We start from the raw sequence: 27,666 nt of genomic DNA, 5'->3' as shown, positions 1-27,666 counted from the left end.
AGAAAGCTGACTTGATTAAATAGACGTTAATCATATCTATCGTAGACTGACTTGACGAGAAATAGATCAGCGTGAATTCAAGGTTTCTCTATTGTCGAGAAATGGAAGATAAATATCGCCTCTACCACTGTGGTTTGAGTCCGAATTCCAACGAAAACGTAATAATTCCTTCGCATCTTTTTTGTGAGTGGTCACCGTCCACGGGGGGAAAAAAAAAAAACACGAATACTAACGACGCTAACTCGACGACTATTACCCCGAGGCGCATATACACGAACACAATGACCGGTGGTCATCTTCGCTCCGAGAGAGAGAGAGAGAGAGAGAGAGAGAGAGAGAGAGAGAGAGAGAGAGAGAAAAACGACGACGTAACTTCGGGAAAGGACTCCGGCGCCTTTTCTCTTCCCCAAAAGTGATCCTGGTGCACCTTGCATTTGGGAAATCACGACCCTGCGAGAACAGATGTTCCCCTCAGATAATGTTGACTGTTTGGACTTCGTTAATGGCAACCCGGCTGCCTTTCTTCGTGCGACCTAATCATACTTTCGTAGAAGATTCGGTAAATCGTGATTTGGCGAGAGACCGGCGCCGAAAACCGACTGACCAGAACGAGGGAGCCGACATGAGAAAGTTTGTTTTTTTTTTTTGCGTTGGAGAGTATTGGAACGTTCCTTCGATTTTTGTTTTCCGTTATACGAAGTCTTCGACAAGGTCGGGCATTAGGTCTACTTGGTTGTTTTCGTAATGGTGGATTTTAGACGTGCCTACTGACAGAAAATATTGATTTCAGTGGTTTGATACGAATGCATTTTCGATTACTGGATGTGTTGATCCTTTATCAAATGATATACGAAAATAAACTAAATATACTGATTGATAAAAACGTCTTTTCGCTGTAATATCAAAGTTTTAAACGAATTGAAAGGACCATAAATACAAAATGAACACTGCCAATCATAAATCTCAGGCTATATCACAATCACAGCCATGACCACTGCACCTTAATTATTACACTAAGTAATGATCTAGAATAAACCGCAAAAATTCCTCACTGCAGTGAAAACTCATAAAAATATGTTATCTCATTTACATAAATGAAAATCATCTTGATTTTACCTTCAAGTGAGAACAAATTTTCATGTTTCTTTAAACTGGTGAATATTATACTCGTAAGGAATATTTCGCCGAAGAGGCTTCATAGTCATAGTGCGGTGAAAAGGCTCTAGCACAACCAGGTCCTTCTTTTCCTTCTTCCTCTTCCTCTTCTTCTTTCTTCTTCTTTCTTCTTCTTCTTCTTCTCCCTTGACCTTAGGATCCTTGGCTTCTAGCATGGCTTCTCCCTGATCCTGTGCAAGCCCTATATATAGAGTATATATATTCTCTCTCTCTCTCTCTATCTCTCTCTCTCTCTCTCTCTCTCTCTCTCTCTCTTAAACACAGACACACACACACTATGACAGACTCTCTCTCTTTTTCCAAGTCTCTTTCTTTCTTTCTTAAATAAACACGCAACACTCTCTCTCTCTCTCTCTCTCTCTCTCTCTCTCTCTCTCTCTCTCTCTCTCTCTCTCTCTCTCAGTGAATCCGGAGTTTAGTGTGTATGCAAATTTTCTACACAAACAATTATATATATATACAGTATATACATATATATATATATATATATATATATATATATATATATATATATATATATATATATATATATATATATATACAGACACACTAACGGAAGTTACCCATTACAGAGCTCGTCTTTGTATTCCCGGCCAAGTGTGCAACAATTTCTATGTAAATCTGTGGCGTTTGCGGCCGTATATAACCGGATATGTTTGCATATCCTTCTTAAGAAGGACTCGGTACGCGTGTACTGAAGGGACTTCTCTCTCTCTCTCTCTCGGTACTCGGTACTTGACTTAAAATAAAGGAGTGCCCATGCTGGGGGTCAATTTGCGTAGTTTTTCGTTTGGTTGTTTTTGTTTAATTGTATTTGTTTCAAATGAAGGGTTTTTTGTGCGTTTTTGTAGGGTGTCTTCGTTGTTTTATTGGTTTTATTCTTCTATATTTGCTTATTATTTTTATTGAGACGTTTTAGTTATTTACTTTGAAAGGGCCTGAATATTGGTGAACTGGTAAAAGAGATATTGAGAAGTGACTGAGATGATTGAGAACCGTTTTAAACTGACAATCGACTGAGATGATCCAGAACTGCTTTGAATTGAGAAGTGACTGAAAATTGCTTTAAACCGACAAATGGCCGAGATGATTGAGAACTGCTTTGAACGGAGAAATGACTGAGAACCGTTTTAAAATGACATATGACTGAGATGACTGAGAACTGCTTTGAATTTAGAAATGACTGAGAACCGTTTTAAACTGACAATTGACTGAGATGTTTGAGAACCGCTTTGAATTGAGAAGTGACTGAGAACCGTTTTAAACTGACAAATGATTGAGATGACTGAGAACTTCTTGAAATTGACAAGTGACTGAGAATTGCTTTAAATTGAGAAGTGACTGAGAATTGATTTATAAAGTAAGAAATTATTCAGATATTTAAGAATTGTTTTCAACTGTTTTTATTCAGTAATTTCAAAACAAATGATATTCCTGCCAATACAGAAGAATTGAGTTATATACTGGAAAACCTAAACAAAAAAATTGATGAAAATTGCACTTGTGGAATAGCACACTACCTTCGTGCCCTAGATGCAACCCCTTTTATCCCTTTTACTGTACCTCCGTTCATATTCTTTCTTCCATCTTACTTTCCACCCTCTCCTAACAACTGTTTCATGGTGCAACTGCGAGGTTTTCCTCCCGTTACCCCTTTCAAACCTTTCCACCGTTTCCCTTTTAGTGCCTCATGACCTCGTGGGTCCCAGTGCTTGGCCTTTGGCCTGAATTTCACATTCTTCTCTATTGTCTAAGTCTGTTCTGTATACAACAGCGTAGGTTATTTACGTATCTTACGTATCTGCCATGTCATCTACTTGACAAGTTTTCGATTGTCTGGCTTGGGCATTCTGTACCCATAGGGGGGAGTGGAAGACTGACCAGGGCCCATAATACAAGCGTCACAAATCTTGTAATCAGACAGTTAATCTCCAAGAGAGAGAGAGAGAGAGAGAGAGAGAGAGAGAGAGAGAGAGAGAGAGAGAGAGAGAGAGAGAGATAAAAAGTCATCATGCTAAGCTGACCACGGAAAGACTCGCCTGGGTATTAGAGAGAGAGAGAGAGAGAGAGAGAGAGAGAGAGAGAGAGAGAGAGAGAGAGAGAGAGAGAGAGAGAGAGATTTGCCAGATGACAGGGGTAGATAAATGTTTAGGCCTAAGAGTCCCTCACCTCTCTCTTAGGCCCACCACGTCCGTGGCTGGAAGAATATAATTATAGCAGCCGCTAAGGGTACCTGAAGGTGAGAGAGGAGGAGGAGGAGGAGGAGGAGGAGGAGGAGGAGGAGGAGGAGGAGGAGGAGGAGGAGGAGGAGGAGGAGGAGGAGGAGAGGAGCTGGTCTCCAATGGCAGAAGAAGAAGAAGAAGAAAAAAAGGACAAAAGAACAATGTCGCGGTCGAACAGGGGTAACTTTTCTTGTGTTGATATCTCCGATTATCTATCCAAAGTCACCTTTCTGTTCGTAGCTTTTCCTCACTCCATTTCTTCTCCCTCTTCTCCTCCTTCTTCTTCTTCACCTTCCAGAGGCGTCGTACCTTCCAGAACCCCCTCGGCTGGAAGGCCATTTGTGAATGCCACGGTCAAGGCCTCTCTCTGGAGTGGCCGCGGCTTCCAGGGAGTTTTTAAGCGTTGCGGAATTGAGCAGAATCAAATGGATTTAGTTGAGAGGAATGAGTGTGTGCCTTCACGCTTTTAAATTGCCAGTCATTGCGAGTCAATCGTTGCTAATATATGATTCTAGATACGACTGAAAAAATATAAAACCAGTATTATCCACAAATCGCAAAAAAAAAAAAATATAAGCTTCTATTTCTATTATACAAAGGACAAAGGAATTTCTCATCAACTAAAATCGGAAATTACATCGAGCTCAGTTTTGATGTATTCGTTTTTTCTTCTTGGAAAATTGCAGTCTCAACAACAACAACAACATCACATGTAAATTACGCTTTATATAATTGTATGAATTGTTGATCCAGGTACTGCACACACACAAAAAATATATATATATATATATATATATATATATATATATATATATATATATATATATATATATATATATATATATATATTCTGAACAAGTTAGACTGTTATTCTCAAGTTCGACAGTAAAAGAAGCAATGAGTGCTAAAACCCACCACTCAATCATAATAATAATAACAATAATCATTTTATTATCACTGCTATTAAAAACTGAATAAAAAATTCTGACGAGAAAAAGGCAAAATTTTTAAAACCAGGAAATAGTTTGGACCGAAATACAATTTCCTACAAGATTTTTTTTTATTCTCATAAGAATTTCGAACCCAGCCCCATGTCATTACTCATTTCAGAGAGGTCACGTACGTTGCCTCGGCTCCATGACCGAAAAGTCGGTCTGGTCCAGGACCCGGCCTGCGATAAACGAGACAATGACGGTCCCACTTCCTGGAGGGGTGGGTGGGGGCGCTAACGGTCGTTTGAACGTCCCCCTTGTAACACGTATCCATCTTTTTTTGCACGGGACATGATAAATGTTAACTTCACTCGTTAAATTTTTCTTTTATTTGAAGCCTTAAACCATAACGAAACTGCACAGTTCACGCACTTTCTCTCTCTCTCTCTCTCTCTCTCTCTAATCTGAGATGGCCTATTCCCTTGAGAACATCACCCGCGAAGCCTGGGAACCCAGAGAGCTCCACTGCGCAGATGTTTCTGCGCAACTGACGCATGCGCGATGTGTCTCTGATGAGAGGGCGTGGAGCAAATGATGACATGAACAAGAACCCTTTCTTCGAATTTGGCGGACTGGCTAGAGTACTTCCTCAGAAGTGCCGTTTCTACTCGCAATTCCAGTAACAGAATCGCTAGTTTCACTGTCATATTCTCTGAGATAAAGAGAATCTTTAGTCAGAATCTCTGGAACTGAATGAGATTTCCAGTCGTACCCTCTGGAAATTCAAACCCAAGTTTCCTTCCAGATTTATGTAAGATTACTAATAATCTTTCTTTCTGAGCCGTCAAAAAACTTCAACTTATAATTCCAGTCATATGAGCAGTCTGAATCTAAATCTACTGCCAGCCATATATACAGTGACCAGTCGTGAAAGATTCCATTCTTTGATTTAAGTCACATAATTTAAGGACACTTCCAGTCACTGACTCTTGAAAACAAGGGAAATATCCTGTCATACTTCCGGTCACAAACCTTGGAAATTTCCAGTCATAACTCATGGAAATTTACAGGCATGGTCCCTATCACAACCTTCAGAAATTATAGGAACTTTCAAGTAGAAAAAATTAGTCATAACCCCTTAGAAAATTCCAGTCTTAGATTCTGGTAAGGCTTCAAAGTAAATTTCTGAAGTATCATACTGCAGTTAAACTCCCGTGCAGAATAAAATAGGACCCAATGTAACTGCCTATCAAAGGTACTTATTTATTTATTTATTTATTTATTTTCGATTTTTCTATTTATTTATTCAACTTTATTTATTTATTTATTTTTATTTATTTGTTTATTTTCAGTTATTTATTTATTTTTTTATTATTTTTTTTATTAATATATTAATTTTTTGTTAGGTTCATTTACATCACAACTCGAAAGATACTTGACTGAACCATTACCTACCTAAGAAAATATTTACCCCTTCTCTCTCTCTCTCTCTCTCTCTCTCTCTCTCTCTCTCTCTCTCTCTCTCTCTCTCTCTCTCTCTCAAGAGAAAGCGAGATCGAATGAAATGATGGAGAAGGGCATCAACAATAAAAAAAAAAGTGTCAGAGATTTAGGCCTAAGAAATGTGTAACTTTCATTAAAAAAAAAAAAGTTCGTAACTCTTTTATATCACCACGAACATCTCCAGGTCCCTAACCTCGTTCCTCTTTCTCCCAGCAGATAAGGTTACGCGTCCTCACCCACTCGAGGAACGCCGAGAATGGGGAGAAATCCGACAAGCCTCCCACCTACGACGAGGTGATGAAGACCGAGGCGCCTCCTCCGGCCTACTTCACAGTCGTCTCGGATGGCTTCAAGATGCCCTCGGCGGGAGTGGTGTCCCCCTGCTTCCCCGCGGACGTGCCCTCGGTGTCCTCCTGCGTCGAGAAGCAGTCGCAAGCCAGATCCGGCAACGAGGAGAAGAAGAACAGCAGCAAGAAGAAGAACAACAACATGCTGACGATCGAGATCCGCGAGTGTCCCCCAGCCTACCAGAGCCCCAGGTCTCCGAGGGCGCTTTCCCCGAGGATCCTGCCTTCGATCCACGAGGCCGGAGGTTCCCTTGTGACTGCTACCGCCGCAGCTTCTGCCGCAGCTACGGCCACAGCTGCGTTCTCCTATTTGGCCCCGGCTATCGCTGGAGACGCCGACGCGGCTGCGACAGCAGAAGACCCCATCAGGAACCCCATCGTCCAGCACCTGCGGTCTGCGACGATGCCCACGCTGGAGGTCTCTTCCAACGTCGACGTCTCCAACGGGAGCGCGGAAGAAGAAGATGAAGAGGTAACAAGGAATGTCAGAGACCAAATTGAAGTGGTCGACGTACACAGATCGTCGATCTTGTAAAGGAGTTGACCATTATTTTAAAATAATTTATTGTTGATTTTTAACTGTTATATTCTCTTTCCGGGTGATATTTATATGTACAAATGTTAATAGTTAAGTCATGAATAACCTGTGTACAAAATGCTGTGCCCTGTTAAAAATTTAATGTTATTATCAGACCCCGCTCAGTGACAACCTTGTTACCAACTAGACTTAAGGCCAACATGTTATATATATATATTTTATATAATATTCTATAACCGATAAGCTTTTCGCTCCTCCACTTTGTTTGGAGTCGAAGCAAAGTGCAAAGTCAAGCGGAAAGCGTCCTTGTGATCCTTAGCTTTAAGGGTTTTTTTTTTTATCTTTTGACAATTTACTGTCAAATAATAAATTAAAATAATCTTGAAATGCTTCTGTTCTTATCCCGTGTACGAATGTCTGCGATAATAATTTGACTTAGCTTGCTCTGAGGGTTCATGATGGATACAACATGAAAATAATATATGACCATTCCAGTTATGGTTTAATTTATTGAAAAGGACTAACTACAAAGGTCCCATAAGAAGAGTGAATTGTAAACACTTGTACTGTCAGCTACAGAGATTACAGTGGCCCTCAATACAAGGCTTCAGTTGACATCTTTGTGAAGGAAAGTGGCCAATGTCCCAAAAGTCAGAAAATAACAGTAAGGCGTCCCATTCACAAAATTTCTATGTCAAAGGGAAAATCCTATGAAGGAAAGCACCAATGATTCCTATGCCACAAGGGAAAGTGCCAATAATCCCCTTATCAAAATGGAGGCTACAAATAATCCCTATATCAAAAAGGAAAACTACAAATGACCCCTTCATCAAAAAAGAAAGTACACATCCTATTAACAAAAGGGAAGGGACTAATAAATATCCCTCTAGCATAAAGTAGAATGCCAATGATTTCTATAACAGAAATACCAATGATCTCCACATCATGAGAAAAGTATCACTGATCCTGTATCATACAGGAAAATACCAATTTTCTGTATAAGCTAAAGTACCAGTGATCTCTACAACATATGAGAAAGTATCACTGACCTTACTGCATTAGGAGAAAATGAGTGATCCTCATATTATAAAGGAAAGTACCAATGATCCCTATGTCATAAAAGAATCAAACAATAATCCCTGTATCATACAGGAAAAGTATCAATGACTCCCACATCACAGAGAAAAGTACCAATGATCCCTATGTCATAAAAGAATCAAACAATAATCCCTGTATCATACAGGAAAAGTATCAATGACTCCCACATCACAGAGAAAAGTACCAATGATCCCTATGTCATAAAAGAATCAAACAATAATCCCTGTATCATACAGGAAAAGTATCAATGACTCCACATCACAGAAAAAGTACCAATGATCCCTATGTCATAAAAGAATCAAACAATAATCCCTGTATCATACAGGAAAAGTATCAATGACTCCCACATCACAGAGAAAAGTACCAATGATCCCCGTAGCATAAAGAAAAGTACCAACGATCCCTGTAGCATAAAGAAAAGTACCAATGATCCTGTAGCATAAAGGAAAGTACTAATGATCCCTGTAGCATAAAGAAAAGTACCAATGATCCCAGTAGCATAAAGAAAAGTACCAATGATCCCTGCAGCATAAAGAAAAGTACCAATGATCCCTGCAGCATAAAGAAAAGTACCAATGACTCCTAGATCATATAAGAAAGCACCAATAATTCCTGTAGCATAAACGAAAGTACCAATGATCCCTATATCAAAGAGAAAATTACCAATGACCACTAAAACAAAAAGTATCAATTACCCATTATTATATGAAAAAAAAAAAAAAAAGCCAATGAACTCTACGTCCTATAACACGAAAGTACCAACGATTCGTATCTCATACAGAAAACTACCAATGATCCCTACATCATAAATGGAAATACCAATGATTCCTGTATTATGAAAAAATGTCTCAATGGTATCAGTATCATTAGGGAGAGTACAAATGATCTCTACATTACAATGAAGAGTACGAATAATCCCTACAGTAAAAAAAAAAGGTAATAATAATCCTATAAGATAAGGGAAATTATAAATTATCTAATTATTCTAAGATACAAACTACAAAGTTACTTTCTGCAAGTCAATGACTCATAAGTTCTAGTCATTATGAACTAAAATCACTTCATGTCAGCTCAATGACACTGAAATAAAGAAATCTCACTTCTGTGAATTTACATACAAAAAAAGAAACAAATTACCAAGACATTACAAGGAAGCGACTCTGGGAAACTATAACAAAGAAACAAAAAAAGTGTTACAAGTGACTGCTTAAGAATTCAACAGAAACTTTCAAGATCAGTTTTGAAATTTCCATTGAAATATTCATGACATTTCCCCACCACACTCTTCCTTTACATCACACTGACAATCTGTGACACTTTTTCTTATAATTACCGAATTCCAGATCCTAGTTTCTGCTAACCGTCGACCTTTCATTTACTGACCTTTACTAAAGATTTAACAAATCTGCCGGAAGAGTGGAAGAAACACCAAGTAATGCTTCTAACCCTAGTTTCCTCTGCCCTTCGACCTTTCACTCATTGACCTTTACTTATGATTTTAAAAAATCGACTGGCCAAGTTGAAGAAACACCAGGTAATGCTTCTAACCCTAGTTTCCCATGACCTTCAACCTTTCACGTATTGACCTTTACTTATGGTTTTAAAAAATCGACTGGCTGAGTGGAAGACACCAAGTGTTGCTTCTAACCCTAGTTTCCTATGACCTTCGACCTTTCACCTACTGACCTTTACTTATAATTTAAAAAAATCGACTGGCTGAGTGGAAGAAACACCAAGTGATGCTTCTAACCACAGTTTCCTCTGACCCTCGACCTTCCACTCACTGACCTTTACTCAGGATTTAAAAATTCTGCCGGACGAGTGAAAGAAACACCAAATAATTCATCAAATCCTAGTTTCATCTGACCTTCGACCTTCCATCCACTTACTGACCTTAACTTAAAAAAAAAAATCAGCCAGACGAGTGAAAGAAACACCGACCAAGGTTCCTTTGACCTTCCACTCACTGACCTTGACTTACGATTTAAAAATTTGACCGGCCGAGTGCAAGAATCATCAAGAAATGCTTCTGCAGCGATTCTCGTTCCCAGTGACTTGCAACTTCCTGTTTCGGCAACTACCTACTGCTGCTGCTGCCGCCTCCGGCAGCGGAAGAGACCGATACGGAGAAAATGATGGGAAAGAGTTACCGAAGTGGAATGGGATGGGTAATGGAGACTGTGGGATCTCGTTCGGTGAATTTTAATCGACGCGAATAGATAGATGTCTTTGGAATACGATTGGGTTACAATTTTCGAATGACAATCTCTGATGATTGAGCATAACTTTTAATAACAATATCATTATTATTATTATTATTATTATTATTATTATTATTACTACAATTTTCAACTGACAATCTCTGATGACCGAGAATAATAATAATAATAATAATAATAATAATAATAATAACAATAATAATAACAATAATAATAATAATAATAATAATAATATTATTATTATTATTATTATTATTCAGAAGATGAAGCCAATTCGTATGTAACAAGCCCACAGGGACCACTGCCTTGAAATTCAAGCTTCCAAAGAATATTATGGTGTTCATTTGAAAGAAACAACAGAAGTAATTGGAAATGCAGAAAGACGAGATTAGTTTTCAGGAAAGAAAAGATAATTGACTGATTCAGTCAAATATAGTTTATAAAAATCACTAATCCAAATCTCAGTTGACTTAATACTGAGGGAAAAAAATTCTTGGTTTTTGTAACCGAAATATTCCAAAAAATCTTTCGGATTAATAATTAAATTAATAATCACTGACATGAGATTTTTCTTGACGAAATGTCTTCCTCGCCCATTCGTTATTATGGTAATTTTGGGCCCCTGAAAGAGCAATACGTAGCTATGAGTTGTGGCAAAGGTCAAAATAAAGTTATGAGTTGACAGGCAAATCATTATCTACACAGGAAACTGTCCCACTGAACGTTACATGGTACATCTGTCGTTCAAAACTGCACGCAGACTTGCAAATGTATCTGTACATACATGAATGCAGGGAAACACACACACAGACATATATATATATATATATATATATATATATATATATATATATATATATATATATATATATATATATATATATATATAAGCATGTACACACATATACATACACACACACACACACACACACATATATATATATATATATATATATATATATATATATATATATATATATATGTGTGTGTGTGTGTGTGTGTAACATATATATTTATATATGTGTGTGTTTCCATATATATGTGCGTGTCTGTTCGTAAATAAGATAACAGTACAAGACTCTAAAATTAATTCGCCTTCTTAAATCTCTTTTGAACTGATTCCTAAGAAGCTACACCCTTGAAATGTCGAATATTCTATGTTCCATACGTGTGGTACAAGAATTCCAGGTACTGCATTCAAAACAAATTCTTACAACAGCCTAACATCAGTAAAAAAAAAAAAGTACATAAATACATACCTTGCCAAAAAAAAAAAATTCCTTTTAAAAGTAAATTATTTAATCCCCTACAAATACTTAGACACATAAGGGCAAAAGTACCACTGTTATTATTATTGTTATTATTATTATTATTATTATTATTATTATTATTATTATTATTATTATTATTCAGAAGATAAATCCCTATTCCTATAGAACAAGCCCATAGGGACCAATGACTTGAAATTCAAGCCTACAAAGAATATTCAAAGTGTTCATTTGATAGAAGTTACGGAAGATAAGAGGAAATAAAGGAAAATGAGATTAATATTAGCAAATAATAAATAAATAAATAAATAAATAAATAAATAAATAAATAAATAAATAAATAAATAAATATATATAAATGACTAAATTAATACAGGAGTAAATTAGTATTCAAATATGTAAAAAGAAAAACCCAGATTGAAGTGGTTTCCACATTCACTTTCAATGCCAAGTGTACAGCACATGACGTTTGTCCTGGGTCTTTGTAATGTACCCGACGTGTAGTGGGTATGGATAGGGGGCACGATGCCCATGCAAATTGGGTTCGCGCTTGTGGAATGGAGGCGCGGTGTGACTGCAAACAAGCTTGAAATGTGCCGTTGGTTTAGAGGTCATAATGCTGTTTTTTTTTTTATGTATATATGTACCTATATATATATATATATATATATATATATATATATATATATATATATATATATATATATATACTGTAAATGTATGTGTATCTACCTGTGCATATCCCATTACTCTTGAACTGAGTTATTTTCCTCGACTTCTTCTGAAACCTCATTAATAATAGACCTATTAAAGACAACACAAGTCTCCATACCCGGAATTATTGAACTGGTTACACCCACTCGACAGCATTCTTCATCACAGCCATTTTTACCCACCTTCATTCATAACCAAAGCACGAAGGAATATTAATATATATCATAAACAGGAAATCACAATCAGCATAGAGTGAACACTTGATAAAACTAGTTCAGTGACGGCTAGAATATCAATTTTTCCAGTCGTTCTATCTACGGCAGGGAGGCCCAACCCCATGCCCGTGGGCCAAAAGTGGCCCGTTTCATCTTGAAAGTGGCCCGCTAGAGAAAAATAAGTGAAATATATTTCTCTATTTTACATCATAAAAATCAGATTTGCCGCTCATCCTGGATAAAAGAAATATTCCCGGCAAAATCTATGACCGCAAAGAAGAGTTTCATCGGGTCTACTGCGTGTTACATCATACATATATACATATACACACAAATATACATACATACATACATACATACATACATACATACATACACAAGTGGCCCGCATGACTTTTTGCTATTTCAAGACTGGCCCTCAGACTAAACAGCTTGGACGGCCCTGATCTAAGGGATCAGTTCAATCCGACCACAAGCGCAGAGAAACATTTACGGAATAGCCAGACTCGTATTGAATGCAAACGTTTCTCGCGACAGGAAGGGGAAGTTACTTCGCAAAACCGGCTTTAAACCAGACACGTCATCCTTCGGTCCTTAAATCTGGAATACAGAATTAAGGCCAATGGCCTGGCGCTGGGACCTATAAGATCATTCAGCGCTGAAACGAAAAATTCACAGTAGAAAGGTTTGAAAGGCGCAACGGGAGGAACACCTCCCAGTTGCACTATGAAACATTTGTTGGGAGAAGGTGGATAGCAAGATGGAAGAAAGAGAATATGGACGGAGGTACAGTAAAAGGAATGGAAGAGGTTGCAGCTAGGGGCCTAAGGAAGGGACGCTGCAAAGAACCTAAAATAATGCCTACAGTACACTGCGTGAGGTGCACTGACGACGCTACCCCCTACGGGAAATTTTTAATGAAGGGAAGTCTAACAGAACACGAACTGTTGAAATGACCTGTTGTCATTTGTTCCTATGTAGGTCACATTAGTTGCTAGAGAGGTCACATTCATTAAGTTGCTAGAGAAGTCACTTTAGTATAAAAGTGGTAAGACAGGTGATGTCACTGATGTGGCCAGACCTCAGGTAAGTTTTCTTTATATTAAGGGGCACCTTAACGCTCTTTTCTTGCCCAGGCCCGAAGAACTAAAACAAAGGAGAATTGGAGTTCGACTCGAAAGTCATAAGAAGCAGGAACAACGGGGGTAAGAAGAGAATTCCAGATTTTGGCAGGACCAGGAACAAGAACGGTCACTGAACCTTCTCATCCCAAATGGATTACTGATTTCCACCAAGGTACATGTGATAAGTGGAGTCTTACATAGTACATACATAAATACATATATATATAGATATATAATATGAATGAAATTTATCATATCACCGTGATTCATCTACAAGCATCAGGCTACAAATGTCCTTTAATATCTAATTCGTTCTACCACGAAAATAATATATTTTCATATAAGTTACCCGAATGGAAATTTTTTAGTTGATAATCATGGCCGTGTGGTTCGATGCGCGTCACTGTGGCCCTGCGTTATAGTTTTCCATAATTCGAAACCACGGCACGACGAACTCATTATCAACTAAAAAATTCCCCTTCGGGTGACATATATGAAAATATATTATTTCAGTGGTAGAGTGAATTAGATATTAAAGGACTTTGTAGCTTAATGCTTATATATGTAGTAATATATACATACATATATGTGTATATATACACATGTATAATATATACACATACATATATATATATATATATATATATATATATATATATATATATATATATATAATATATATTGTATAATATATATGTGTGTACATATATATATATATATATATATATATATATATATATATATATATATATATATATATATATATATATATATATATATATATATATATGACATGCTACTTAGAAACAGGCACAAAGGCAGACAAACTCAGAGACAGGAAAGGGCTAGATACTGCCACCGGAAGGCGTTCGACGGACAAATTGAAACTGTTTTGAGAATCACACGACTCTGTAATGGATAATGACGCACTTCAACTTTCATTACGCCATGCCGTAACGATACCCTAATGTGTCATGCTTCCTTGAAAGACCTTATTTAAATTTCATTATTCATTATCTACCATTTATCTCATTATTTTTTCAGCTGGAGACGAAAGATGGATCCCAATCCACTCCTGGATTTGAATCGTTTCCTAAAGAACATATCTTGATTTGCATTTCATATTTTTATCTACCATTTATCACACATATCTTGATTTACATTTCATATTTTTATCTACCATTTATCACAAATATCTTGATTTACATTTCATACTTTTATCTACCATTTATCACACACATCTTGATATACATTTCATAATTTATCACACATATCTTGATTTACATTTCATATTTTTATCTACCATTCATCACCCATATCTTGATTTACACTTCATATTTTTATCTACCATTTATCAACTTATTTTTTGCTGTGGATCATTATAATGTGACCGGAAACAATAAATAAAAAGCCAGAATAATGTATACGAGAGATTGTACTTTTCTAAAATACAAAATAAAAGCAAAAAAACATCATTCTGGCTTTTAGTTTTCTGCAAAGGAAAACTATTGTGCCGGCTTTTCTGCCAGTAAGCAACTTATTCAGTCCGCACGTTTTCTGTCCGCCCTCAGATCTTAAAAACTACTGAGGCTAGAGGGCTGCAAATGGGTATTTTGATCATCCATCCTGCAATCATCAAACATACCAAATTGCAGCCCTCTAGCCTCAGTAGTTTTGATTTTATTCAAAGTTAAATTTAGCCATAATCGTGCCTCTGGCACCACAACAACACAGGCCACCAGAGCCGGCTGAAAGTTTCATAGGCCGCGGCTCATACAGCACTATGCCGAGACCTCCAAAAGATAGATCTATTTTGGGTGGCATTGATTATACGCTGTAGCGGCTGTACAGAAAACTCGGTTGCGCCGAAGAAACTGCGGCGCATTTTTTACATGTTTACTTATTTGTTTAAATAAACCAGCCCGTTGTCGGTCAGCCTTGGTGGGTAGGACCCTGGATGTAGAAGGGCATGAGGCTAGCAATCCCATCCCATCAAGATTTCTGAGAACCAAAAGCTGAACACTCTCAAGAGTCCCTAACAACACCCAATCTCGCCTCTAAGGGGAAAAAGACATATTGCTGCCATAATAATACATTCAATAATTCATTTTATATTTTCAATCTCATTTTACTTAAATTTTCTAGTTTAGTTTAATTTTATTTCATTTATCTATTTTTCGTTATTCTATCGTTTACGCATTCCATCCTGTGGAATACCATTTATCAAGTTTATGACATTTTTTTTTTTTTTTTTTTTGCGTATCACTCCTGATGAAAGCGGACACCATCAATATGAATAATAATGAATAATAATGAAATGGACATTCAGTGAATTAATCTAAAAGATAAGATTATAATTTATATATATATATATATATATAATATATTAATGAAACATATATATAAATATATATATATATATATATATATATATATATATATATAAAAACAATCAAATGAAAAAATACCCAAGAATTAAATTCTCACATATAAGACCTTCCTCTCCAATCTCAGACACGAATAAGGTATGGCCGGGCATTAATAATGACCCGTCACAGACGTGCCCAGTACCCACACGTGAGGGATCTTCTACAGCCATGCCCCGTGATACCCATGAGAACGATTCTGCTCGATGTGCGCAGCCTCGAGATAACTTATTGATACCCATACCCATGTGAACTAATTGACGTACGATTGACTCTTGACCCGATATTCGGGCTTAAGGGAATCCTTGAACCTTCTCATTTCGTCTTAATTTGAAAAGGAATTTAGTTTAAATACACACACACACATATATATATATGTGTGTGTGTGTGTGTATGTATGTATGTTTGCATGTGTATTTAAGTGTGGTTTGTTTACACATTTAAACATACACGCACATGTATACATACATATATATATATATATATATATATATATATATATATATATATATATATATATATATATATATAAATAATACACTTAGAATATCGTATTGGACGTAGAGAGAGAGAGAGAGAGAGAGAGAGAGAGAGAGAGAGAGAGAAGAGAGAGAGAGAGAGAGAGAGTCTCTCTCTCTCTCTCTCTCTCTCTCCCTGATACGATTCCACCCCTATATTTCAGGGACGCCACTAACAGTGACTCATCAAAACAGGTTTTCTTTTTTTATTTTACAAAAATAGCTAAGATCCTTGGCACCACGATTTAATATTTATGGAGTCAGGTCCTTATTTAGTTACAGAAAAAAATGAAGATAAATAGGCCTACCGTCCCACCAAAAAAATAAAAAACTAAAGGCAAGTAGGCCTAACCATTTTTTTTTTACAGCTTTCCACTTTTCTTTTTCAAGATCAACGCTCTGGGTTCATCCGGATAGGCCTATGGTTTGGATGTTAATAAAAAAATTATTGGCACTAATTTAAGTAAGAATCCATTTGGTAAAATCGAAGTCTCTTCTCTTTCCTTTTTGCAATGACTTAGGGGGCGCTTTGAAACTTTCGTTTCCCTACCATGGTGCTATTGCGTAGCCACTTTCGAGCTGTTGATGTGATTCAGTACAATATCCTACGACCAATGGAAAATGTATATTAAAAATATAACCCTCCCTTGAATTTGGAGTTATAATAAATGGATAAAAACATAATCTCTTGAGTTTGGAGTTATGATAAAAATAATCATTATGATTAGGAATTACAATAGTGATAAAAAAAATCATCATTTTTCCGTTTGTCCTAAAATAACCTTCAATTCGTTTGTCTGACAATTCTCAGTACTGAAAGTCACCAAAAACAATAAGAAAGATATAAATAAAAGGTGGTTTAAACAAAAAACAAAGAAGGAATAAAAGATCAATAAATGATTAATAACCTAAAACGAAAGAATGAGAGACCAATAATCGACAACAAAAAGAAATAAAAGATAATAAATAGAGAAAGAAATAAAAAAAAATAGCTAAGTCACACACCTTTTAAGCCCAGGGAATATTTTTTATAGGCAAGCAGACTGAAAATCAAGAAAAAAAATAAATAAGGAATAAAAGACGATAAATAAATAAAGGAAATAAAAAAGAAAATAGCTAAGCCACACACCTTTTATAGCAAGGGCTATTTTTTCTAGGCAGGCAGAGAGAGAGAGAGAGAGAGAGAGAGAGAGAGAGAGAGAGAGAGAGAGAGAGAGAGAGAGAGAGAGAGAGAGACTTCTTCTTCTTCTCTATCTAGTCTTCGGCAGGTGACATTCGAGCCTTTTCCAGGCGCCAGAAGGTTAGTCACTGGCGGTATTTGATGCTGCTGGTTTTGTTGTTGATGTTGTTGTTGTTCCCGTTGTTGTTACTGAAGTTGTTTTTCTTGTGTAGCATTCGAGACCTGGTTAGCAAAAATCTGTTATTATTATTATTATTATTATTATTATTATTATTATTATTATTATTATTATTATTGCAGTTGTTGCTGCTGTTTTTGTTGATGTTGTTTTGTTATTGAAGTTGTTTTTCTTGTGTAGCATTCGAGACCTGGTTAGAAAAAATGTTGTTGTTGTTATTGTTATTATTATTATTATTATTATTGCAGTTGTTGCTGCTGTTTTTGTTGATGTTGTTTTGTTATTGAAGTTGTTTTTCTTGTGTAGCATTCGAGACCTGGTTAGAAAAAATGTTGTTGTTGTTGTTATTATTATTATTATTATTATTATTATTATTATTATTATTATTATTATTGCAGTTGTTGCTGCTGTTTTTGTTGATGTTGTTGTTGTTATTGAAGTTGTTTTTCTTGTGTAGCATTCGAGACCTAGTTAGAAAAAATTTTATTATTATTATTATTATTATTATTATTATTATTATTATTATTGCTGTTGCTGGTGCTGTTTTTGTTTATGCTGTTCCTGAAGTTGTTCTTGAAGTTGTCTTTGTTGTTGTGTAAATCTTCAAAACAACTGGGATATTCACTGAAGAACCTGAACACAAATTCCAGACCTGGGTTAAAAAAATGGATGTTATTATTATTATTATTATTATTATTATTATTATTATTATTATTATTATTATTATTAAGGACGCTTCAGCACTAGAAAATCTCAAATTTTAAAGAGCAAAAATAATAAAAACAATTCTTTTCAAGACAAGCGATTAAAATTAACAAAGAAATTGCTCAAATCTATAACTCTCATGCCAAAGATATCATTTGAAATACGTAATTACAAGGCAAAAGATATAGTTATATCCTGTATAAACTGACACGGTAACATAGCAATATTACAGATAGCTCTTATTCCAAGTACAGGCAAAAACAAAAACAATCAAGTAAAAAATGCGCCGAAGTTCTCTGTACAGCCGCTACACCGTACGATCAAGGCCACCGCAATCAGATCTATCTTTCTGTGGTCTTGGTATAATCTTGTATGAGCCGCGGTGGTAGCCTATCCTATATCGTTGCCAGAAGCATGATTATGGCTAACTGTAACCTTAAATAAAATATAACTAATGAAGAGGCTAGAGGGCTGCAATTTGGTATGTTTGGTGAGTGGAGGGTGGATGATCAACATACCAATTTGCAGCCCTCTAGCCTCGGTAGTTTTTAAGATCTGAGGGCGGAGAGAATAAAGTGCGGACGGCCAGACAAAGCCGGCACAATAGTTTTCTTTTACAGAGAACTGAAACACATCAATTTACAAAGTTAAGAACGCTGAGGTCAGAAGCCGGGAGCATCGTCTCTGTTGGTAGGTCCGAGTCCACAGGTCCACAATAAGCCTCTTATTCGCTTTAGCATCTTCCGCCCTTCTCTATAATTTATAGCATCTCATCAGATAAGAGTAATCGTAAAAGGAGAGAGAGAGAGAGAGAGAGAGAGAGAGAGAGAGAGAGAGAGAGAGAGAGAGAGAGAGAGAGAGAGAGAGAGAAAATAAAAATTTAAAATGTAAGCTAAACTTTTGTGAGAATTTTTGCAACTCGTATTCATTGTTATAGACAAAAAGGAGAGAGAGAGAGAGAGAGAGAGAGAGAGAGAGAGAGAGAGAGAGAGAGAGAGAGAGAGAGAGAAAATAAAAATTTAAAATGTAAGCTAAACTTTTGTGAGAATTTTTGCAACTCGTATTCATTGTTATAGACAAAAAATAAGAGAGAGAGAGAGAGAGAGAGAGAGAGAGAGAGAGAGAGAGAGAGAGAGAGAGAGAGAGAGAGACTATGTAGAATGTATGTAGACTAAATATTTAAAAAATTGTATTTCTACTCATTCTTATAGATCAAAACAAGAAGGAGAGAGAGAGAGAGAGAGAGAGAGAGAGAGAGAGAGAGAGAGAGAGAGAGAGAGAGAGAGAGAGAGAGAGAGAGGAAGGGACTTTCATTCCCAGAATCGTAAAACCAGCTCGTTCTCATCTGTGAAAAAAGAAATATCTAAATTATCTGAATGATCTAAAGCTTTTAGAGTCAGTTCACATATTTTATCAGATCAGAACCTTATTTACATCCAGTCTGAAAGAAGTTCAAAATCGCTAACAGGTAAAAAACGGAACTCGTTTTTCCGACTTTTATTGTTATTTATTTTGGCATTTATATTCGATCGCCTGTTTTTTCTACTTATAAGTCTGCTCTCTCTCTCTCTCTCTCTCTCTCTCTCTCTCTCTCTCTCTCTCTCTCTCTCTCTCTCTCTCTGAAAAATAACAATAAAAAGATAAACAACAGTCTCACACACATATATTGTACAATCTCCTCTTTGAATTCTCAACCATCTCTCTCTCTCTCTCTCTCTCTCTCTCTCTCTCTCGTGAGCAATAGCAATGAATGTAAAAAGTCATACAATTATTTAGTCCATATTTCGAATCCTCGACCCCTTCTCTCTCTCTCTCTCTCTCTCTCTCTCTCTCTCTCACAATAACAATGAATATAAAAAATACAAAAAGTCTTGCAAATATTTAGTCCATATTTCGAAACTTCTACTTCTCTCTCTCTCTCTCTCTCTCTCTCTCTTTTTAACAATAATGAATATGAAAATACAGTCTTAGAATTATTTGGTCCATATTTCGAATCCTCGACTCTCTCTCTCTCTCTCAACCTCGACCACGGCACAGGCTAACAAATTATACGCAGATCTCAATAATACGCAATTAGTATCGCAATCCCTCCTTCCCAAATACCCCACTGCACAGCCTAAGAAATTATACGCAAATGCCAATAATACGCAGTGAATATCGCAACCACTCCCCCCCCACCCCCTCCTCCCCCCGTCCGTTAGCAATTTACTAATGAGGTTATCTAAGCATCCACGGCGTCGTGTTCGTAGTAGCCTTGGCTATACGACGCATGCTAACGCAGGCGTATCCTAGACGGTAGATGGTACTGGCATGCTTACTTCTTTTTTTATTTTTTATTTTATTATTTTAATCACATCGAAGGGTTCATGTCCGATCTTGGGTACCTTGTTCGTTTAAAAGTGGGGTTACTCACTGAATACTGACTGGTTGGTTTGAAGAATATCAAAGAGGGGAATAAAATTTAAGTGGTCAAAAATTATTATTATTATTATTATTAAATAATAATAATAATAATAATAATAATAATAATAATAATAATAATAATAATAATAATTTTTCACTGAAAAAAATCATTTTACTTTAAATATTTCTACTTTTAAAGAGTACAAAATGACATGAAAATTAAAATTAGGTGTTATTAACATCACTAACTGTCATGAAATTTATATACATTTCCTCAGTGGAAAACTGTCATCCTCTTGGGATAGCTTGGTTCAACGACTGCTTCGTTCCCTCTTCTCCCAAGCCATGGAATTCTCTCCCTAGTCCAGTTTTCCTAACTCCTACAATCCTAACTAATTCATTGGTATCATTAGCTGTCGTGAAATTTAATAGGAGCGTTCGCATTGGAAAACCGTAATCCTCTTAGGATAACTTGGTTCAACGACTGGTTCGTTCCCACTTCTACCAAGCCGTGGAATTCTCTCCCTGGTTCGGTTTTCCCTTCATTCAAGTCTGTTTAGGCCTCCCATTTGACGCCTCCCTGTTATTCCCCAATCTCTCTCTCTCTCTCTCTCTCTCTCTCTCTCTCTCTCATCGGCCTTCGTACTCAGTAGAATCACAGCTTTAATTGAATAGCATCAACTATTATATTTCAGCTCAGTCGCAAATGGTTACGTAAGGGGGATCTCATTACGTATTTCTGTGGCAAAGATGACCTTGAATAAAAAAAAACCTGTTCATTTGCGTTTTTAAAAGGGAATTGAGATGATCGACTGAGCATCGAAGAGGGAATGTAGAATATAATTGTTCATGTGACCTTTATAGATTACTTTTCAAGAATAATAATAATAATAATGATAAAAATAATAATAATAATAATAATTATTATTATTATTATTATATTATTATTATTATTATTATTATTAGTGTCCGATGATGATGATAATAATAATAATAATAATAATAATAATAATAATAATAATTATTATTATTATTATTATTATTATTATTATTATTATTATTGACGTTTCATTCTGATCGCCAAATATTCCCTTCTTAAAACGGCATCACTATGATTTATTCTGAATGTTGTATCCGTAAAAGGTTTAACTTTATTAACGAGCTGGAGCCAATCAAGCACAGATGAACTTATGGAAACGACGATAAATAAAATAAAAATGCAGCCATCCTATATAGCATCCGAAACCACAAACCCAAGGAATAAGAACAAACCAGGTGCCGTAGCAAAAGAAACCGAAGACGAGATTCGAAACCGGAAGACGAAATTTGAGACGAAGCTGTTTTCGTGTCTGACACCAAAAACGAAAACTAGGAGAAAAAAATCGAGTGTTTTTTTTTTTTTTACCTGAAACCAAAAACGAAAACTAAAAGAAAACCAAGTTGTTTTTGCATCTGAAAGCAAGATCGAAAACTAAGAGAAAAGACACCGAGTGTTTTTTTTTTTATTTTACCTGAAACCAAGGACGGAAACTAAAAGAAAAACAAGTTTTTTTTTTAAAACCTGAAACCAAAATCTAAAACTAAGGAAAAGAAACCAAGTGTTTTTTTTTTATTTTACCTGAAACCATCACAGAAAACTAAAAGAAAACCGAGTTGTTTTAGCATCTAAAACCAAATCTAAAACTAAGAGAAAAGAAACTAAATTTCTTTTTTACCTGAAACCAAGAACGATAACTAAAAGAAAACCAAGTTGTTTTTTGCGTCTGAAACCATAAGCGAAAGTTGCTTTTGCACCTGAAACCGAAAAGTGATTGCTGCAAACGTAGCGCATCCCAAAGTAAGACAAACAACTACTATCAACTCCGTACAAGGCCAGCGAGGGATCAGATCCTTTACAAAGAAGGATCGGAAGGGGATCCGATCCCTTGAACCTACAAGAGTCGGCATTCTCCTGCCTACGTGACATAAGGGAGCAGAATCTCTCGCAAGGGATTTGACCTTCAAACTGTGAGTGACTTCTACAGCACATTTTTATCTATTTTGAGAAAACCGAACCTTTCAATGATTCGACGGTTTTGTGTCACAGTCGTTCATGTCTTTTGTTGCCAAGTAAGACCTTTAAGATGGCTATTCAAATCTGATGGGATTTTTTAGCCAAAGTTTCCCTGCGTCAGTTTTTTGTTAAAGAGATCTTCTTTTACAGAGTGACGGTTAGAGACAGTTCCTTTTTTCTCTTTTTATTAAAGAAATTATCTTTTCTAGAGTGACGGTGAGTGACAGGTTTTATTCTTTTTCTTAAGCTTTGTAGGGTTTTAATTGCCAGGGATATTTTCGCTTAGTTTTTCCTTTACAGTTGGGTGACTGGTTTTGGTCGATAAACAATTTCATATTTTGTTAATACCGGAATCGAGACAGTTTTAGTTTATGGAGGTGAAAAGGAATGATGGAGTAATTTCGTGACCATGTGCACGTTTGATTTTATAATAATTTATAAATTATATGGCAGCTCAAAATGCCTTAAGATTAATTATGAGAGAGAGAGAGAGAGAGAGAGAGAGAGAGAGAGAGAGAGAGAGAGAGAGAGAGAGAGAAACTTCACAGATTTACTTCTCCTTTCTTTTATTTTTTCAACTCTCTCTCTCTCTCTCTCTCTCTCTCTCTCTCTCTCTCTCTCTCTATATATATATATATATATATATATATATATATATATATATATATATATATATATATATATATATATATATATATATATATATATATATTATATATATATATATATATATATATATATATATATATATATATATATATATATATATATATATATATATATATATATATATATATATATATATATATATATATATATATATATATACATACCCTCAGATGCAACCCACAAAAAACTAGTAACATCCGAGATCGAACACTGCTGAATAAAACTTGGGTATTACCATTCATGTTTATTCATTTGTTTATTGCTGAGTGTGTATTCATACACACTCAACATTCTTGTATTAGAATATGAAATTTGAATTTGTGACGTCACATGTTACAATTATTTTTCGCTTTCTTTATACACCCGAGAGATCTAATACATAATCTATTTTTGGTCAAGAGAAACTACGTCAGAGAATACAACAAGTAGCTTTAATGGCAGATTACATAATAATAACAATAACAGCTGTTTGTTAAGTACCTTGCAGCAAAACATTATTGGTGTGCAGTTTCGTAACGATAAAAGAATTGGCCTGGTAACACTTGCTTACGTGACCATCACTGAAACTTGCATAAGACTTCCAGAGTCTGTTCAGTGTGGCAATGCATCACGAAGATGCAAAAATGCTGAAGGAGTGAATTGGGGATTTCGATATATTTCCAGGGACTCTTGATATACAGTAGTTCCAGTATCAAGAGCTGGGGTCTCTATGTTTCCAGGGATTCTTGATGTATTTCCAGCATCAAGAGAACTCAGGAGTCTTTGTCACTGGAAGTTGCACAAGACTTTCAGAGGCTGTGATTCAATGGATCAGTGAGTAAAAATCACTGAATGACTAAACTGGGGACTCTGATATGTTTCCAGGGAGTCTTGATATGTTTCCAGCATCAAGAGAACCCTGGAGTCTGTGTCACTGGGAGTTGTGCGAGACTTCCACAGCCTGTTGAGTGGCAATGGATCACAATGAGACAAGAAAGACCTGACTAACTGAACTGGGGACTGATATATTTCCAGGGATTCTTCCTATATTTCCAGCATCAAGAGAACTCAAGGGTATCTGGACAATTAATAAGGCTAACAAATTCCTAATTTCATTTCTCACAGCACTGAAGGACTCTGGGCATGTATGACGCAACTCTTCTTCTTCTTCTTCTTCTTCTTTGTTTTGAAACTTTTCTTCAGAGATTTCCTGGAAAGCCTCATCTTCTTCAGCGTCCCCTTCTTCTTCTTCTTCTTTCCAGGAACCTCCGCCTCTGACGACACTTCCAGCGTCGCCATCGTCGTCGACTTCAGTTGCTGCACCAACGGCCATACGATGGGGTCGCCGAGGTCACCTTCCCCGCCGGTCAACGCCTTCCCGATGACAGCTAACGAAGGGAAAGCCGCCGAGGCTGCCCCTAGCACCGTAGCGGAGGAGCCCTTCCGATCCGTCGCTGGAAAGATCACGCCAGACCTGTTTCCAACGACGGGGGGATGCTCGTATGGGGGCAGCCTTTCCAGGTTAGTTGACTTCAACGTTACTGGAGATTCCAGCTGTTCCAGGTTAGTCGACTTTAACGATATTAGAGGTTCCAGCTTTTCCAGGCGAGTTGACTTCAACGTTACTGGAGATTCCAGCTGTTCAAGATGAGTTAACTTCGACGTTACTGGAGATCCCAGCTTTTTCAGGCTAGTTGATTTTAATGATACTGGGGATTCCAGCTGTTCCAGACTAGATAACTTCACTGATGCTGGATAATCTAGCTTTTCCAGACAAATTGATTTTAACGATGCCGGAGATTCCAGCTTTTCCCGGCTAGTTGATTTTAATGATACTGGAGATTCCAGCTGTTCCAAACTGGATAATTTCATTGATGCTGGATATTCTAGCTTTTCCAGACAAATTGATTTTAAAGATGCTGGAGATTCCAGCTTTTCCAGGCTAGTTGACTTCAGTGATACTTGATACTCTAGCTTTTCCAGACAAGCTGATTTTAATGATACAGGATATTCGGCGACCTGGACTGGATCACTGGCCGGTGAGTCTGGAAAGGGCTTAGCGCACGTCGCTGGAAGGGAGATGCCTTCGTTAGCGGCCGGGTCACGTCCGTTGGAAATTTGAGATTCCATATCTCGTAGGCCTATCTGTCTATATAGCCTTGCCCAAAACCTGTTCGTCTTTTTTTTTTTTTTTTTAACTAACCCTTCCCTGAGGAGGAATTCTGTTGAAGGTTGTTTTATTTGGGTTCGTTAGCCCTCCTACCACATTCTTGTCTAAACGCTTTGACAATAAAACACAACTGATAACAACAAAAATAAGTAAATATCGATATAAATATAAAGGATAACAAAGTGGAAGGTTTCGGTTTTATGTATTTTCAAACTTTTCTACTCCCAAGAATTCATATAAATAACTTATACTTTATAAGTAAGATTTTAAACATCATTATTCACTTTAGAACATGTTCAGAGACATTAGCATCACAAAATAACAAAAACGATGAATGTACTAAGTAGGTCTTCAGTGATCATACGAAAAGCAAATCAGTATAACTAAGCCTTGTCTCGCTTTGTAGTATTTGAATTTCTGTCTTTATCTCTCTCTCTCTCCCTCTCCCCTTAATGTCACCCTTTCTCTCCTCTGAGAATGTTCACTCCCTCTTAATGCCTCTCTTTCTCTCACTCTATACCACTGGAATTTTTTAAGCCATGTAACTTGTTAAGCTTAATCTAACTTAACTCGAAGCTACGTCCGTCGACCTTTCCTTCTTGTGCTGAGAAAGTACACTGACATTTTCTCGATCAGTTGAGCAAACGAACATGTTCTATCTCACTTAACTGAATGGTATCTTCGCTATTCTCCTCCGTCTGCTGAAAACGTACACTGACACTCACTCACTCCGTAGAGCAAACAATTCTCTTCTTTCTCACTTAACTGGATGCTGTATTTGCTATTCTCAGCATCAGTTGCTGAGAATGTATACTGACGATTCCTCACTCAGTAGAGCAAATGATTCTATTCAGTCTAATTCCTCACTCGGTAGAGCAAGTGATTCTATTCAGTCTCACTCTGCTATTATCTCCTCCATCAACTGAAAAAGTGCAATGACATTTTCTCACTCAGTTGAGCAAACGATTCTCTTCTCTCTCACTTTGCTATTTTCTCCTCAGCCTGCTGAAAACGTACACTGGCATTTTCTCACTCAGTGGAGCAACGAATTCAATTCAGTCTCACGTGAAAATACAACTGACTTTTCTTCAAAGATTCTGTTCTATCTCAGTGACGCAAACTTCTATTCTCCCCAGCAACTGCTGAGAAAGTACAATGACAACTCCTCATCACTCAGCAGAGCAGCTGATTTCATTTGAAGTCACTTAACTCAGCGTCAAGTCTTCAGTCACTTTTGGGGCAAGAATATTCACAGAAGTCCTATACTGAGTCCTGGTCTGTTCGGTGGACGATAAGATTGTGTATGCGAGAACGTTATTCGTCCAAATCTCGACCTCGCTTCCGGTATGTTCTGTCTGAACGTACAGACCTCCTGTCAGAACGGATATCACACATCCTCTGTTTTGTCTGTTTATGCGTGTTTTAGCAACCGATGCGCATAAGGATTATTTATGGAAGCAGCATATGGGAGAAAAGAAAGAGAAGAGGCAATATGAGAAAATATTGAAATTAATATTTTCATTATAGGTGACGACTTTGGCGCGGGTAGTACCAACGGCATCTTTAAATCTAGGGGGCAGGAGGAGGGGGAGGTTCGACTTCAATCAACTTGGTCATTCGTGTATTAAAGTTGCAAAAATTCACAAAAATTGAATTAATTCAATGAAAAGAACGCAAAAAAAAACTTTTAAAACAGTAACAGATTAAGCAAGTTTCAAAATAGGTTAAATGATTAAAAGCAGTTTCGTATTTCAAAATAGGCTTTTCATTTCGTTACAGCAAAAACAGCAACTCTACAGCAAAAACAGCAACTCCACAGCAAAAACAGCAACTCTACGGCAAAAACAGCAACTCTACGGCAAAAACAGCAAATTTACAGCAAAAACAGCACCATCATCACTTAAGAGTAACCGAAGAAAGAAAAAGAAAAACTACAAAAAAAAAATAAACATACGAGATATCAGTTACAGTCTACCGGTTGAACAACGATATATATAACTACAACTAGTTATATAACTGGTCGAGAGTA

General features: G+C 36.6%; 1 protein-coding gene and 1 long non-coding RNA gene across 5 annotated transcripts in view; one reads left to right on the top strand and one right to left on the bottom strand.

Annotated features, from left to right (window-relative positions):
- The window catches only part of LOC136851469 (uncharacterized), a 75,537-nt gene extending 68,432 nt beyond the window's left edge, over positions 1–7,105 (top strand). For 2 of the 4 annotated variants that reach the window (XM_067125573.1, XM_067125572.1), the window contains exon 3: positions 6,047–7,105. In XM_067125573.1, the coding sequence (XP_066981674.1) occupies positions 6,047–6,715 (669 nt within the window). In that variant the 3' untranslated portion in view covers positions 6,716–7,105. The remainder of the gene's footprint in view (positions 1–6,046) is intronic. The other 2 variants (XM_067125574.1, XM_067125577.1) reach the window with 1 other exon arrangement.
- LOC136851473 (uncharacterized) overlaps positions 1–27,666 on the bottom strand; it is a 544,852-nt gene that overhangs the window by 94,120 nt on the left and 423,066 nt on the right. The gene's annotated exons all lie outside the window — the stretch shown is intronic.

The sequence above is a fragment of the Macrobrachium rosenbergii genome, chromosome 23 (assembly GCF_040412425.1).
Source record: "Macrobrachium rosenbergii isolate ZJJX-2024 chromosome 23, ASM4041242v1, whole genome shotgun sequence".
Classification (NCBI taxonomy): domain Eukaryota; kingdom Metazoa; phylum Arthropoda; class Malacostraca; order Decapoda; family Palaemonidae; genus Macrobrachium; species Macrobrachium rosenbergii.
This window is presented reverse-complemented; position numbering and strand designations above follow the sequence as displayed.